General features: G+C 39.6%; 1 protein-coding gene across 5 annotated transcripts in view; it reads left to right on the top strand.

The window, feature by feature from the left end:
* Positions 1–2,562: 2,562 nt before the first annotated feature.
* Hectd2 (HECT domain E3 ubiquitin protein ligase 2) overlaps positions 2,563–17,925 on the top strand; it is a 71,658-nt gene continuing 56,295 nt past the window's right edge. For 2 of the 5 annotated variants that reach the window (XM_063239422.1, XM_063239423.1), the window contains exon 1: positions 2,581–2,770. In XM_063239422.1, the coding sequence (XP_063095492.1) occupies positions 2,633–2,770 (138 nt within the window). In that variant the 5' untranslated portion in view covers positions 2,581–2,632. Of the gene's footprint in view, positions 2,771–17,925 lie in introns of all 5 variants that reach the window. The other 3 variants (XM_063239425.1, XR_010044251.1, XM_063239424.1) reach the window with 3 other exon arrangements.

The following is a 17,925-nucleotide window of genomic DNA, read 5'->3' as shown; positions in this document are numbered from 1 at the left end:
GTATTTAATTCATTTTCTTCTGTTGGAAAAAAAAAAAAAAGCTTCCTGACCCCCATTTAACTCCCAAACTCCTATGCTCAAGTACGTCATCTTCCTAAATCCACATGGGGAACCTGATTAATTAATGGGCTCAGGTTTGGTTGGTTTTTGTTTTTGTTTTTTTTTCTGTCCTCTGAGGGAGTGCTTCTCCTGCCTAATTCCTACTTTTCCTAAGGTTAATGGGTTTATACTTGGATGCTATACTTGGCATAGCTAAAAAGCATCTTCTCCACAACTCTATAGAAAAGCCAGTCCTGCTCCACAATCACCTATTCTCCTTCCCGGCTCTTAGAAGCACATGAGTGGTAGTTGCAAATGTGTCTCCCAAGCTCACAAGCTCCCTCAGACTACCAGTCCACAGATTTCCAGAAGCCATATCCACCCTTCAGCCCCCTTCCTGTACAATGAGTGATAAGGTGGTAAGCTGAGAGCAAACGTCGATAAACTACTTATTTTTGATATATAACTGAGACGAATTAATCAGCGGATCTGTTTAGAAATGCATTATCTGCTCTGGTGCACCAGCAGAAATGAACATTTCTGACTTGCCTTGTTTTGTCAATATTTAGGCATTTTGTTCTATTGAATGTGACTACTTGTACAGACAATTTTATTTAGTCTCACACATGAAAAGTGAAAGCAGAAGGCATGTAATCCAAGTGGTTTCTGATCCAAGTATTTTTATAGCATATTACTAAATCAACTTGAAAATGAGAGGAACGGGAATATTTCCCCCCAGTATTTGTTCTATCAACGCAGATTTGCCAGAACAGAATAACTTGAACTGTACTTAAAGCCTTCGCTTGAGTTTTATTTTGTTAACCAATGGATGCTGACCTTCTAAAAGTAAAAAGTAATGGTGTTCCCCTTTATTGCATGTGTATTCCAGAGGTTTAAGAAGGAAAATTCAGAAAAGAGTTCAAGAGAAAACAAAACGAGGAGGTAGCCCCAAAATATTACCATGTACATCCTTTTCCTCCAGTTAATTGGTACTGAAATACTTTTTGCTGATTATATCCCATTTACTGTATTCCATTTGATAAATAAAAGGGAAACAGATGGTGACAACAAATATATTAGACCCTTTCCATAAGTGAAAGTCAAAATTTATCATTTTGAAGATAATACTGATTACTGATATATATTATTTTGCTTGCTTCTGATCTGCTTGCTGGGAACTGTGAGTTTGAAAAGCATATAATCTTATCTCACATTGCACTGTAACAAATACTTAGTTATCACAATAACTGAATTATATAAAACAACACATAAGCCCCAAAATCATCTTTGGGGTTGAGAAATATTTTTGGTTCTTGTATCTGGTTCTGAGTATCCTTATCAAAAACTTCACTCAACCTTAAGTAGTTTAGCCCAGCCTGTAAGTCCAGAATTAACACGCTTTGTCTTTCATCGCCCACAGTGCATTCTTACTGTCTTTCCCTTGGATCAGCAGGTGTCTCAGCTCCTCCAGCAGACTGAGAAAAAAAGGAGGAGGCGTTGAAAAGGAAAGGAATTTGTCTACGTATTTTAGTGGTGGAGGTGGGGGATATTTTAATATCATGATTAAAAACTCTCCTCTTCCGTTTTAACTTCTTACCCATATTTTATAATGATCTAGTAGGGATTATGCGGCAGTTTGCGTAGTCCATCTGTAATTTATAAACGGAAAAGAACAAGGGCTAGGCGGCAGCCCAGGGATGGGGGAGAGCGGAATGCAAGCGCGTGGGGACTGAAGGGAGAGGCGGACTTGGCATCAGGAAGGGGACATGAGGAACACAGGGAGGAGTGACCTGGCGGCCGCGATCTAACGTGTGTGTGGGGGCACAAAGCCACACGCCCCTCTCCGTCCCGGCTCTCTGGCCAGGCTGAGCCGTCCACTGCGCGCAGAGAGCGTCGGTGCTAAGGCAGACCAGCTCTCCGAGGCCGCGCGGGCTCGCGGCCGCCTCTCCCGGGAGGGGGCGGGCAGGGTCGGGATCAGAGCGGCAGCTCCTAGAGGACGGCGGCGTCCGCGCTGGAGAGGAAAGGCCGGGCCGCTAGACGCCGCTCCAGCGCTCGGGGAGTCGGCCCGGAGCCGGCGAGGGGCAGCCACCAGCGCCCGCCCGCCCCCGGGCGTCACTGAGGCGCGCGGCGTCCCCGTCCGACCCCGGATCGGGCCCTCCCGCGCGGCCCGGAGCCGCGTCTCCTCGTCATTCAGGCGAGTCTGCGAACAACATGGCGACCGCGCGGCGTCCGCGGAGGCCCCCCGCGGGGGCCTAGAGGCTGACGGGAGGCCGCAGCCCGCGCCCGCTGCCCGCGGAGGACCCTCCGCCCTCGTACGCGGGTACCCCGGGCCCACGACCTCCGGGCCTGCGCGCCGCCGACGCCGCGGGTCGCGCGCGGGGGCGGGGGGGCGGGGCGAGCGGGGCGGGCGGAGGTGGAGCCGCGACGGCGCTCGGACGCGGCCGCGCCGAGGCTGCAGAGCCCTCTCGCGGCCGCAGCGGCAGCAGCCCCGGCTCCAGCCTCAGTCCGGCCGCCTGCCCCGCCGCCGCCGCCGCCGCCGCCGCCGCCGCCGCCGCCGCCGCCGCCGCCCCGCGCTCTCGTCGCCCGGCTCGACATGAGTGAGGCGGCTCGGGAGCCCGCGCCTGCCGCGCCGCCGGCGGTGGCGGCGGCTGCCGCTGAAGAGAAGAAAGCGAAGGAGCTGGAGCGCGAGAAGCTGCCGCCCATCGTGTCCGCCGCCGCCGGCGCGACCGCGGTAAGCACGGGCCGCGCGGGCGCCCCGACGGCGACGGCGGGGTCGGGAGGGAGCCGGGTGTTGCGCCAGGCGGTGCCCCGAGCTCCATGCTCGAGCTGAAACGAGAGAATTGTGCTTCGCGGACGGCCCTGAGCCCTTCACAGGCTGCACCTTTGCAATGCCGGAGACGCTGGGGTGCTGGTTCCGCTGGACGTTTTTGGTGGTTTTTCTGGCCATGGGCCCCTCGCTTTCTTCTAACGGAATAATGACCTGTATCTTGGAGTCTGTGTTACCTGCTGGATGAGCACCGAGGTCAGGCAAGCTGGAGAGGGTTGTCCCTGGAGCCTGCTTGGAGGCGCGAGGATTTCGCTCCTTTCTTTGCTGTTCTTTCCCTACCCTCGTCCAGATTGAACAGGCTTTGCAACGAGTTTCCACTTAATTGTGACCTTTCGGTTGCTATTACGGTAGTGGGAGGTAGACGCATCCGTGATGGCTTTCTCATTTAATATAAATGTAACGCGTTTGGGGGGCTGCTTTGAACCTTTTATTTAAACCCAAATTATCCCAGCTTGTCAGGGATGATTTTCCGGCTAGATTTTTGGAAGGGTTATTTGGAGATTTCTGTTAGCCTTAAAACTGCATATTGAGAGATGATGTCATGGGACAGCCCTTCTCTCCCCTTTTCCTATTTGTACTGGGCATTGTGACTGGTTACTTTCAATACAAAATTAACTTCTGATTTTGAAATTGCTGTTTGACATAGTATTTAAATCCTTTTTGAAATTTTGCTTTGATATATTTAAAGATTATGACTTGTCATGTAGCCGTGCATGACAAAATAGTAAAAGTTTAGTGAACGTTACCGTTTTTTAATTTCTACTTGTAATTAGTTTCTTAAAACCTTTTAAATGACTAAAAATTTACTAAAATAGCTCACTGTTTAAAGTGTTAGTATTGGGACAATGTCTTATTTGGTAGATTTTTTCAAGAATGTCTCAGAGCTGCGTAACTAGACATTGTGAAAGCAATCTCTTTATTTTAAATAACTCACAGAGTATTTCTCAGGTGGTTTAAAACAATAAATAAGTATGCTTATAGAAACAATTACATAAATGAGTTTAGTTTCTGAAGCAAGCACCTTCTCAAAAACCTGTTTATCTCAGTGTAACTAAAATCGAAGATTTGGAATGCTATTTTTCAGAATTTGATAAGGATGTGGAGGCAGGTCTAATGTTTTTTAGCTAAAATCTGTAGGGCTTTGGTATTTCAAGATTTTTAGATTTTTTGAAATGTTAATTCAGTACCTATTCCATGTATAATATCCACCATGAGGCCATGGGCAGTTACCTATAATTGAGCAGAAAAATGTGTATGCATCCACACTACATAAACTCAGACTGTTAGTAGCTTCATATCTGTTCAGGTCAGTTTCGTGTTTTTGCCACCAAATGAATCAAGAAGACATTTGTGTTTTAAGAATTTATAGGAGATTGAAATTGAAAGGATTTTGCCCTGAATGGGAAGCTGCAGCAGTGGGAGGCTGGGAGGCCGAACCAAGGGGCTCTACCTTGAGGTCACCTTCCCTGCCCCCAGGCAATTTACCTTTGGCTAGAAATAAATTCCAATGGGCTACCTGTGCATCACTAATGCCTCTTAGCCTCCACCCCAAACCTAAGCGACTTGTATGCCCCCCACACCAAGTGTCCATCAGAGAGAAAGCCAGACTCCCGAGGTCATGGAGTCTCTCTCCACATTCGTAAAATAAAGGCCACTTTTATTTCATATTTCTATCTTGTTAGCCGCGCCAAAAATTCTATCAGAAATTGTAAATAAATTAAAAATTGTACTACTGGTTGAAAAGAATAGAGACAAACTTTTTAAAAAATCATAACTAAACTTTGAAAAGTCATGTTGGAATAGACAAGGATAAAGATCTATGGAAAAATTTGAGATTCTAAAGCCAGTATTTTGTAACTTATAAGGTCTTTAAGTATTGGTACCATTTTTAAAAAATGTTAGTTTATAAAAAGCAAAATTTATACGTGTTTGCCAAAGAGATTTTTCAGAGCTGGAATTCTTACAGTGAAAAAGCAAGTCAAGAAAATACATCCTTCTTCAAAAGGCAAGCAAGCCATGAAAACTGGAATGGCGGCTGAGTTTACAAGTGATGGGGGGAGGTCTTGGCATGTGTGTGAGGTAAGCGTGGAATGTGTGTATGTGTTGTGTGTGTCTGTAAGTGTGCATGTGTGTGCCATGGAGTCCTGACAGTGTAGAGCATACTGGGAAAGACAGATTGTGGCCTGTTCCCTTGTTTTTCTGCCTTTTCCTGAATTAAATAGAGCTGCTGGGGACTTAAAAACCTAATTGCCCTCAATAACTTTCTTTGTGCCACATAAGTAATTATTTCTACTCTGAGGTTAACAGCTTTATGTCTCTAAGTTGACTCAGTTCAAGTGGTCCTATAACTGTGGCTTTTCCGAGAAAGAATTTCAGTATGTCATGTTAGTGAGACTAGAAACAGTTCAGAGTGACAGAAATGAAAGTTTAAGGGGTTTTATCCTGTATTGTAAAGGATTAAGGAATGATGCTAGGGTGATAGAATGCTGGAAAGGGAGCCCACAAGTAATAGATCCTAAAACCACATTTGTGTGAAGGAAGTGCATTCTAACCTGCGGGCACTTAACACAATAGTCTCAACTTGACTGACCTCAGTTACTTTTGTGGCATATTAAGGTCTTGTTTCTCACATCTCACCATAATATGCCAATTTTCAACTTTTGATACACAGTGGAATCACCTGGGAAACTTTGAACGCCATCATTATCCAAGCACACATCCAAGCAGATTCTTTACAGAATTTCTGGGAATGGAACTTGGTTATCTTATTTTTTTTTTTAATTCCTTGCTATAGCTATGATTGAAAATTGATACTCTATGTACTGGCCAGAAGCTTCATGGACAAGGCCTAGGAATCTTTTTGTTTTGTTTCGTTTTTAAACAACAATTCCTAGTTCCCTTCCCAAGTCTTAGTTCAAATGGAAACATTTGAAAAGAACTAGCGAAAGGCATGGATTAAATGAGTGAAGACACTGTAGTATAAGTGCTTCTAATTAGAGTTGCTCAATAAGCTCAAGATAAAGCCTTCAGAGGACTGTTAGTATTTGAGAATTGGCTTTGCTGTGGTGGAAAGAAAACTCAGGTCCATAGAGTCAAAGAGATTAAAGAACTTGAGGGCTGGAGATTTAGCTCAGTGGAAGAACACTTGCTGATCATGCATGAGGGCCTGAATTCTATCCCTGTCATGGGATAGGAGGTGAGGGTGGGCGTAGGCTATTGAAATAGTTAAGTGTGTGAATAAAGGGCAGGTGATTGACCTGTGAAGTTCACTAAAATTGACAGAGGTGAACAATACTCTATTAAGCATTAGTTGCTGATGTAATAAAGATGTTTTTTTAAAAAGTGATGAATGGACAAGGAGAAAATGAACAAAGGAAAGGCAGAAATATGTCAAGTGATGACAGATTTGACTGTTTACTTCAACATTTTATTGGGCAAACAGGAATAAATAGATTCTCCCTGGCATATGGTACCAAGGAATGTACTTGGTTTAAGGAAGAGCTAAATTTTACTTAGGTCAGGGAGGTAAAGGAAAATGGAAGAAGAGTTTAGAAATGTCTGTGATGCCTCCATGTGGGCCCTAAGTGTGTGAGTGTGTGTGTGTGTGTGTGTGTGTGTGTTGTATGTGTGTATAAGATTGAACCAGAGCTTTGTGCATATGCACTGAACTATGTTGTCAGCCCTAGTTGAGAAGTTGAGGTGAGTTTGTTCACAAACCAAAGGTCAGGAAATGTGTTAAAATAGGTGAAAGGTTGACAAAAGCTTGAGAGAAAACATAAAGTATATAACATAGAGGGGACTTGATGGGAAGTCTGTAATTAGAACAAGATGTTCGTGTATTTTTTGCCAGTTCTGTATAAATGGGGTTGATGAGGCTCCTGGGCCAAAATATACTACACTAGAGAGCTACAGAAAATACAGAGTTGAAAGGGGTTGAGGAGTCCTTGCCTTAGTATGCAGGGCTAGTGTATTAAAAATAAAGCAATATGTTAAAACCAAATGAGCTATAAAACCAATTTGTACTATAGATGATTGGAGAAAGGAGATCATTATGTGCAGAAATGAGAAGAAAAACCTTGAATTAAGGTAATTGTTTAGGCTGACTGGTCATTGAAGGATGACAGGATTTGGGGCAAGAGAAAATGGGCAAAGTAATCAAATGGGAAAAACAACAGGAACAGCCTTTAAAGGGAAAAACCAGGGAACACGAAAGCAAGCCAAATGGAAACATGCTGGGAATTTGTGGGAGGTAAATAAGATTACGTGGTGGCTGGAGCCAGATCACTAGGCAGAGTCTTTTGGACATTTTTTCCCCCTGTGGTTACTGGGAAGCCAGTGGAATTTCTTAAACAGAGGAATGACATAGTGAATTTGGTAATGCTGTATAGTTAATGTAGTTAAATTGGAGGGGAGGAAGAGGAAAGTGAAGCAATGAGCAGCTTTGTATTTCATGCCTAAAGTGATAAATACATCCACTAGGATGGTGGCCATGGGATAAAGTCTAAGAGATGAAAGAATCCACGGTATAGAACCTGTGAGATAATAGGAGAGAGAGAGAGAGAAAGTTGTTGTTGTTTTTTTTTTCAGACTCAGTATATGGATATCTTACAAGAAAATGTATAAGAAAGCAATCTAGCCACTAACACTTCAAATTTGTATCTGTGAGAGAGAGAGAGAGAGAGAGAGAGAGAGAGAGAGAGAGAGAGAGAGTGTGTGTGTTTATATAAACCCAGGTAGATGTTTTGAACAATCTTATGTATGGAAAATCTTGGGCCTTTGTTCATTATGTTCTAAATAACAAATGAGATGGGAAAAAATGAAAATTGGGATGGTAAAGGTTTTAAGTAATTGAGTAAGTTACAGATGTTTCAAAGACATGTGGAAACCAATAACTGTTGAGTATGTACTCTGTAACAGTTTCCATAATTAGTTAATGCAACTAGCAACAGTCACACAATCATCTTGTGAGGAAGTTGTTATTCTTATTCCACAGACAAGGAACTGGACAGTGAGATTATGTATACCTTGCCAAAGGGTAAAATGACTAGTAAGGGACAGAGGTTGGTTTATAACAGATATTTCTGACTTAAAAACTTGTGCTCTTGCCTCTATCTTAAACACTTTGTGGTTGTAAGTATGTGGCCATGTGGTGCAAAGAACCTCTAAAACAGTATTTGTAGTTTGCAAGAGAGGGTGAGCTAGTACATTTGTTCGGACTTTTGTTACCCAGAGATAGAACTGTTATGGGAGGGAAAGATGTATTCTAGGATATCTGATCATTTTGGCTTTAATATCATGGCATGAATATATAATTAAGTTCCATGTTAAATAAAGCAATATGATAAGGCAAATGGGAATCTGAATGTAAAGAGATAAATAGAAAAAAGCCTGTGCACATACCCTGTGTATCTCTGATTTTGAGTGGGTTGTAGTCTGTCATCTCTCTCTTTCTCTCTCTTTCTCTCTCTCTAAGCTGAAGAGTCATAATGTAGTAATTCTTCCAATCATAATTAATCCAGGATGTTAGGACACAAATAATTTGACTATCTAATTGGAAAAAAGTGCTCATTGTTGACTGTGAACCAGCGAACCTCCCAGAGTGTCAAATGTGATGCTGCTTTGTTCTTATAATTCTTTGTCTATAACATGGCAACAGTAATAATAGAACCTTATTCATAGGATAGATAAGAACTCTAAAGTAATTAATACACATAAAACATTTAGAAAAATCTTGTACAAAGTAAGCACTTACGTATTAAATGATTTAATCATTATTTACAAGGCAATATCTATAGCTGAAAAACTGTTGATAAGGTTTCCCATTTATACTTTTCTATATCAAACCTCAGCCTCTGTATTACTTTGCCTTTGTTAACATATCACTTTACCCCTGCCTCCCATCACTCACACAATTATGAGATGTCATGTGCTATCTAAACTCTTCAGAGCTGGTATATTTATGGAGTCACATGAATTTATTTTTTAAAAGGAAGAAAATAGCTTCCAAGAGGTTATAGGTTACTATTATCAGAGTAGCAACTTCTTTTGGTGTTGGGTTTAAAAATTAACTTCTTATTTTTAGAGTTGTGAAAAGATCAACAGTAGATGAAGGAAGTGGGTGGTGTGAAAACTCTGGGAAGCTCTGATTTCCCTGTTTTTTCATATTTTTCCCCCAAGCATGTGGTTGGTTCTGTGAAGGAAGGAGCTCTTCTTATGTGGTAACATTATACTGATGAGCCTTATATGAATAACTAGTTTTAAAATTGATGTATGTAACTTGGAGGATATCCGTGTCACATTACAGTGAGTAAAGAACATTTGTGGGATGAGTGTAAGCAAGTGAATATATCTTTTAAAAATATATCTCTTTGAAATTTTACTAATTCAGCTGAATTGAAAAGCTGGAAGTTTGAGTCTAGTTTTCAAAAGTATATTTCAAATTTACTCGATTTTAACCATTTTTTTTTTTATTAACGAACTGCAAGACTTGATGGGTTGTGGAATTAGGACTGCATTAAAACACAATCTAAAAGTACTATAAAAGTACTATATTTGCTGTATAAGCATAATCTTTTGTTGTGGTTTCATCTTTTTCTGTGTTACAAAGTAAATGAATAAAATCTCTGATACCACCATACCTTCCTGATGGTAAAAATAAATAAATAAACACTGAAATTTCCAAGCTTCAGGACTAATATCCATAGAGTTAAGTGTCAGTTATCTCTAAATTGTAATTGTGACCTATTTTTGTGACACTGTTTTTATTTCAAAATCCACATCCTTATTTCCCAGTTTCTTTTAAAAGATACGGCATATATCACTTAAAGAAAGCAACTCCAGGTAGGCGGGTGTTACTCAGTTTGAGAAGGAAGTTTACACTTGAAAGTAGCAGTTTTCACATCTTAATAGAAGGATGTGAAGTTAGCACATCTGATTTTATGACCCAGCATTCTAATAGGAAACTGTGAAAAAAATACAAAACAAGAAATTCTTCACCTAGTAACAGTACTTAAAATAGTCCCTTTTGCAGATTCTATGGACAGTTAAAGCCTAACATCTTAAATAGCCCTAACTGGTAATTTAGGTAAGATTATTTAAAATGTGGTATATCAAGGTATCTTAACTTTAAAATTTTTAAACTTAAAACATATTGATGTACATTTGTTCACCAGACTTGTGACATAATTTTTCTGAGTATCTCAGAAAGCTTCTTAACCTTTTCAAAAGTAGCTTTTGTATCATCATAGATAGTCCTTGGATAGTCCTTGAGATGGACACAGAAATTAAGAGACCTGAAATAGTGAGATAGTATGGTTCTGGTGTTTTGTGATGGAGTAGTACGAGCAGTTAGTCCTTTATCAGGTTTTGGGTTAGAGTATAAACAAAAGTGAGGCAGAAGGAAGGTGGATTTGGTAGGAATCAGATGGAAAAGACAAAGATGAGGGACAGAGAAGTGACTACTTGAGCTATAAATGGATAGTCAATTTAGAATTCAACATAATACAGCGTGGAGAGCCCGAACAGAAGGAAATGAATTCTCTCATCCCAAGAAGAAACTAAGGTGAGAAGAACCAATCAAAACATACAGTCCCGGTGCTGTTATTGGAACAGCTAAAGGTTCAGTGCTCCCACCGCAGTGGGTGACTTGCAGAGCTGTCCAAGGTTCCACCGCTTCAGTTCACTGGAGGCGCAGTCACACTGAGGTGGGGGGGGGGTCGGCCAGCTGAATGGAGAGCTGAGCTGGCGGGGAGCCTGCATCGACCTGTGGGGAGTAAGTGGAGTGGAGCCATTCCACAGAAAGAGGGGCTCGGCGGACGACATTCTAGGACCAGGCAGGACTGGCAAGTACAAGGGGCAGCAGTGACTTCAGTCAGTTGTTCCCTTCCCGTACGGGATTGGTAGAGTGAGCTTGGCCTGGGTCATGCGACCTGGCTGAGACCCAATAGGTTATCCAAAATCAATTCCCTAAGGCGGCAGTGCATACCCAACACAGTGAAGACCTCAGAAATTTGACTGACCTGAAGGAGAGGTAGTGCACACTAATACAGTGAGGCCTCAGCAGCTTGACTGATCTGGAGGAGAGGCCAGATATGCTACCCCCGTTTGCAGCTCACTAGCACACTGCAGTGTGAAGGGTCACCTAGCCAGTGTACTTCAGAAGAGTTGTAACCAACAAAGAAAGAAACTGGGACCTCCTGGAAGAAACAAAAAAGATGGGAAGAGGAAGCAACAAGAAATGTCCCCAGGTCCCAACCCTGAGAACATTGACCCAGGACAGGAAAATACAAAGGAGAATGAGAACAGCAAACATACAATATCAGACATGGCACCAGTGGACATAAAGCGCTATCTTCAGGACCTCACAGATGAGTTCAAAGGGAAATATTTAGCCAAGTAAAAAGATTAATAAAAGGGATGCTAAGCACCCCCCAAAGAAGACAAATGGAAGAAGGGAGGAACTCAAACAAAGGAGAGAACCATTTGATGAAGAATATAAAGAAAATATAGAATACATGAAGCAGATTCAAAGAGATTACCAGGAAATTAAAAACTCTATGACAAGATGGCAAAACTTCTTGAAAGAAGCTAAAGATAGATTATCCAAACTGGAGGACAATTTTGCAATGTGGGATTATGAAAGGAAAAACTTTTTAAAAATAACAAGGAAACAAGCAGTAACAATACAAAGGCTAGAAGACAACAAGAGGATCTATAACTTGAGAATAAAAAATGTGAATGAAGAAGCAGGGGTACAAACAAAGGAACCACAAAGGCTATTCACAGAAATAATTAAGAAAAACTTCCCAAACATAGGAGGAAATGATATTCTGATGAGGCATACAGAACTCCAGCTACCTACAACCAAAACAGAGCTATACCCAGGCATATAATAATCAGGTCATAGAAATTCAATATAAGAGCAAAATATTAATTTGTCTTTGTTAGAGACAAAAAAGAGATCACCTATAAAGGAAGGCCCATCAGAATCACAGCAGACTTCTCAACACAAACCGTCAAGTCAAGAAGAGCCTGGAGTGAAATATTCCAAGCTCTGAAAGAAAATAACCTCCAGCCCAGATTGATATACCCTGATAAACTGTCTCTAGAAATTAATGGAGAAACAAGATGCATCCAAGACAAAGAGGAACTTGGGAAATTCGCAACCACCAATCCAACTCTCAGAGAATACTGCAGGGCATTCTAGAGAGAGAGAAAAGTACTAGGATTCCAGGAACAGTGGCAGAGAGGCCTCAATGAATGAAGCAGAAAACAGAATGAAGAAAATAAGCAGACAACTGGTGACAAAAAAAAAAGAGCATAACATAAATGAGGCAGAAAAGGTTAGTTATAATCTCTAATATAGATGACCTTGATACACTAAAAAAAAAAAACCACACATGGAGTAGGTCAGGAGGTAGGGTCCACTGAGATGCTATTTATAGGAAATATAATTAACATGAAAAACTGTACATGGGCTGAAAATCTATATGACAGAGAACTAGAGAGTAATAGGGGCAACTCGACCAGTATTTGTGGATAGGTTGGCTTTAATAGGTAAAGGAAAACAATTAGAGATCAAGTCCAGGAGAGAGAAGGTTCAGAACCACTTAGGTAAATAGCAGCACCCCTGCCCCCCAATTTAAAACCGAGGGTCTTGGTGAAACCCATAAATGCACAGTGTACCCTCAAGAAGTGAAAGGGGAGGGAGAGTCTTAAAAAAGATGGGAGAAGATATTGTTAATAGTATGTCAGGATTTAAAACCCGCATTACTCCCACCACTCTTTTTAGATAGATTTTATTCTGTCCCAGTTTGTCTGCTTGCATTAGATCTGAGAGCACAGACAACTATCCCAAAAACATTAGGATATAGCACAGTAATCATCTTTAATTTCCTCTTAACTTAATCTGGAGCCTTGTATGACTTATACTGTTTTATCTGACTGATCTTAGTTAAATCTGGTTTGTTTGATTGCTGTTTGATATCAAACAGATTTTATTCAAAACTTACGATTGATAGTATCAAGTCTGAGAGTATAGGCAACTACACTGAAGATGACAAGACTCTGCGATGCACATTCTGGTTTGATAACTGCCTATTTTGAAGTTTTATACTATATACAAAGTTGTGTTTTTATTAATACTATTATGTACTGATATATTCAATTATATTGTGTCTGATGATATAGCCAATTCTATTGAAGATAAGAGACAACACAGGAACTATGGTAGAACTCCTTGTACAATGGTCTTACATGTGTTTTTCATTTCATGTGTTATAGGAATATATTTTGTTTTGTCTCGCTTTGTTTTATGATATAGAATGATAGAATGGATAGAAACACATGTTAAGACTCATGCATGTGTAGAATCTATAAACAGTTCATGAGAACTGATCTTATGACACATGATGAAATGAACAAATACTTTGAAGAAAAAGAGACACTAAAGTACCCAGTGCTGATCCTGGAGTGTCATAATGTGATACCCAGCAAGAATATTATTCTTTGTTCCGAGTGATATTAACCTGCTTGGGTTTGTTCAGTCTCAACATAATTAAAGATATGGATAACTGCATGTATGTTTAAGTGTATAGGATTGATAGCCATATTTCTAAGCTTTTGTTGGAGAGTTGAACAAAACTGGTTGCAGTCTCACTGTTTGAATCCCCACTTTATATGCTCCACTTTAGTATTTTGAATAACTATTTGTAATAGGACAATCTGTAATCATCAATTAGTGATTTCTTATTGTTTACTTTTTTTCTTTGATAGTATGTATTATTTCTGCCCGTTTTCTGTTTTGTTTAGTCTTTCTTTAAATAAAATTAAAAAAAAAAAAAAAAGACACTGCAGTGTACCCAGTGCTGATCCCGGAGTGTCATGATATGAAATCCAGCAATGCTGTTATTCTTTGTTCAGAATGATTTTAGCCTGCTTTAGTTTGTTTAATCTCAACCTAAATGAAGATATGGCTAACTGCATGTATGTTTAAGTGTATAGGATTGACAACCATGTTACTGTGTTTTTGTTGGACAACTGAACAGAACTGTTTGCAGTCTCGCTGTTTGAATTCCCACTTTATATGTTCCACTTTTGTATCTTGAACAACTATTTGTAAGGGGACAGTATGTAAACATCAACTAGTGATTTCTTACTGTTTATTTTTTCTTTGAACTTATGTATTATTTCTACCCATTTTCTGTTTTGTTTAGTCTTTCTTTAAATAAAATTTTTATTTTATTCTGAAGCAGATTTTGGAGGACAAAGCATACTAAACGTAAATTTTACTGCAGTTTTGAATATAACAAAAACTTAATATCCATACAAAAGTGATCATAGAAAACCATGAATACTCTTTTTACTGGCATCTGATAGAAAAGTATGATAAAGAAATTAAAAAGTCAGCTCAGATGCAGTTCCTCAGTAAAGATTAATAGTAGAAACTCATGTATTCAAATAAACTGTAAAATACAATTAAAATATGTAATTATATTTTTAATAAGAACCAATCAGGTACTCTTAAATATTTAAATTTCTTGAGATTGTTTTATATAATTTTATAAACCATGTTTGGCACTTTTGATTAGTGTGGCAAAGACATCGTGAACCTCTGCTTGTAGTCAAGTCTGTTACTCGTTATACTAGGTTGAAGTCTTTTGAGCATTTTCTTACCCTCAATGAAATCTGAAAGTATATCTCACTTCTCCCCTTCTCTGTACTTACCTTCAATTCCTATCAGCCGGCTTGATATTCTGCTTCTACTATTTATTCTTCAGCACTTCCAGCCCATTCTTTGTTGGTTGGCCACATTGCAAGACTTCATCTCTGGTGTTCTTCTGTAGGACTCACAATAAAACTCCCAAACTCAGTTTCAGAAGAGCTGTAATGTTCTCCAGCCTTTACTTTGGACTGAAGTTTCATATTATATTAATACCCAGTAGCTTCTTGATTTTTATGCTGTAATTCTTATTCAGTGTACCATTATACAACATATTAGCCTGTTTGCTTTGTTTTTTTCCATCATGAAAGCTTTAGATTAGTGTAAGACTTGTGTTGATGGGGGCAACTGCTATTTTTTGTTTTTGATTTTTGGGTTTTTTTTACTTTTATTACTACATGTTTGTAGTACATGATATCACTGTAGGGAACTGATACAGGTATATAGCATATTTCAATTCTTTTGCCCTTTCTTTTCACCTACTTTTATTTATCCAGCATCAGATTCATTTATTTATCTTGTAAGATCTTGTAAAATTAATTATCACATATATAGATTGAAAATAAGAGAATTTGCTTTTGTTACTGTCAATAAATGTGAGCTAATGATAATATCCATGATTAATTTCATGTCATCTTAAGTATAAATGTAATGAATGCTGTCACTACAAACAAGACTTATTAGACCAAGGAACTTTTCATGTTGTTTAAGCTTTTTTGTTCCTAAGAAGCACAAATCGACCCACCTATGCCTCCTTTTTTCAAAGGAATTTATTTGAATGACACATATAGATTCAGACAAGAAAGGAAACAGAAATTATTTTCTGTGCCTGTGATTTTGCTCTCTTAGCCAGCCATTGTTTTCTGTATTCCTCCATCTAAAATCTGAAATGATCTCTTTTGATTGACTTAATAGGAAGCATCAGTGCTTTTCACACCAGGCCACCCACCTACAGTTGTGCTGCCTTTTGGTTGAGTGCCTATCTCTGCTCCAACCCATAGTCATTTCTGAACAAAGAATAATAGTAATGCTATGTGGGTACTCCATGTAGGATGATTTAAATGGAAGAGAACATTGGATTTGGCAGCCATGATGCCATGCCTAGTATATCTTCCTTCAGACCTTAGTTCTTTTCCTGCCACAAGCCTGTTTCTCCTTCACCAAAGCTTCTGAGTGGTCTCTACTTGTTGTCTTTATTTTTTAACTTCCCATCCTTCAGTCATGTAGTTTTATCACCACCATTCCCCTGAATCTGTGATCTCCACTCTCTCTTAGATTGGCACATCGTTGGTTTCCCTATAATACACATAATATTTGTACATTAGATTTCTCTGGTTAGTGTGTTGTGTCTAAAGCCATTCAGCTTACATCTATAAAGTAGGAAGATAATAGCTAGAAATCAGGATGTAAATTCCTTAAAAAACTAAAAATAGAAAATCTCATTAGACCCAGTCATTCCTTTTCTAGGTATCTACTGAAAATTTTAAAGGCATCATATTGACAGTGGCACATGCATATCCATGTTTAGAGAGCAAAACACATAATAGCTGTATCTTGGAAGTAGCCTGGATGTCCATCAGCAGATGAATGATGTCTTAGTTACTTTCCTTGCTGGAGAGAGAGGTTTATTTAGCTCACAGTTTGTAGAAGTTTCAGTCCATAATTGGCTGGCTCCAAGGCAGGGTAGCATGGCAGTGGGGTATTTCAGAGGAGAAATAATTCATAGTGGGTGGAAGACAGAAGAAAGAAGACATCAAGCTATAAATGACAAGCAACAAGTGAAGCAGCTCTTTCTGACCTTTCTAACTTATCCAGGATACTTGCCTTTGGTAGTGGTAGTGGTGGTGGTTGCACACACACCTGTAATTGCATCACACCATGATCAGTCCCAGCATCATGTCCTTGATCCCAGCATCACAAACCCTGGGTCTTGCCACCTCTAGAAGCTATGACTACATGAGACTTTGGAGGAGGACATCTAGATACAAGCCATAAAGATAAAGCTAATGTGTTATTTACACACTGTGAAGTACTACTCTGACATAAAGAAGGATAAACGAGTCAGCTGTAAGACAGTGAAGGCACCTTAAGATTATAATGTTAAGTAAAATAAGTTAAGACACATAAGTTTAAATAGCACGTGGTTCTCTAGTATGAGAAGCTCAAATCATAAATAAAAAGCAAAATAAAACTAGATACTAAAAAGTAGGGAAATCTTTCTCAGTAGGAGCAGGATCAAGATACGGAGGGAGGAGGGAAGGAAGGGGTGAAACAGGAATTGAGATGTGTTGTGTCCAGGCACCAACCTCACACATGGAATGTGACATTATGTACTGAAACATGTACCAATACTACTACTACTACTACTACTAGTAATGGTCAAGAAGGTTGTGGTGAAAATCGGCTGTTTTTAACATGCCTACTTTCACATGATAAACTTTTTGAGTGTTAACTAGAGACCTTGTGCTGTATCATTTCAAGTGTGTATGTAAACTTCATGGCCATGCAGACTGGAGTTTGAATCTAGCTTCCCACTTAGCAGCTCTGTGAACTTGGGCAAAGCGTGTCATCTACAAAATGAACCATAAGTACGTATCACATAAATAAAATAATAGTAAGTATATAACAGTAAGTAGCTTATTGTAATATTTTGTTTTCTTGATAAATAATTATTTATTGAGAACCTATTATGTGAGAGATTCTAGAAAAGACTGTAGGTAATATCATCTATAATTCATATTCCACATCTATTAGAAGACCACTTCATTTCAGTTAGATAATAGTTTAACTTTTGCAGGCCAAATCATATAGGATAATCCTGACACAGACATGCTACCTTGGACTTCATGGAACTGAAATCTAGTCAAGACTCAAAGAGCAAGCAAAACAAAACAAATAGCAGCAACAAAGTTCATGAGCAACCAAAGATGTCAAGCACACACAAAAACTGCATTTGCTTGTGTTACTGATGGAAATACATCGCACGTTCTTGTGTAGTGTCACATTTCTAGTGCTTGTTACCCAAGTGACTTTTGGTGAGTCTCAGACAATTCCTGTTTCCCTACCTGTGAAAGAAGAGTTAACTGATTTCTAAAAGGCTGTTATTAAGCCAGGTGCAGTGGCGCTTGGGAAGTTGAGGCAGGAAGTTTGTTGCAAGTTTAAGGTCAGCCTGGGCTACATAATGAAAGCTAGAACTTGCCTCAAAAAACTAATTAAATTAATTAAAAGTCTCAATTTTAAAACTAAAATTCTAGGTATATAGTATCTGAAAGTTACTATCGTTGGCTTTTTTTCCTATACTAATGTCTTTTAAAAAATTAATGTGTTTAAAGTGCAGGGC

Source organism: Cavia porcellus, unplaced genomic scaffold (genome assembly GCF_034190915.1).
Source record: "Cavia porcellus strain 051 isolate PalLab524CR breed Dunkin Hartley unplaced genomic scaffold, mCavPor4.1 scaffold_28, whole genome shotgun sequence".
NCBI classification, from domain to species: Eukaryota; Metazoa; Chordata; class Mammalia; order Rodentia; family Caviidae; genus Cavia; species Cavia porcellus.
This window is presented reverse-complemented; position numbering and strand designations above follow the sequence as displayed.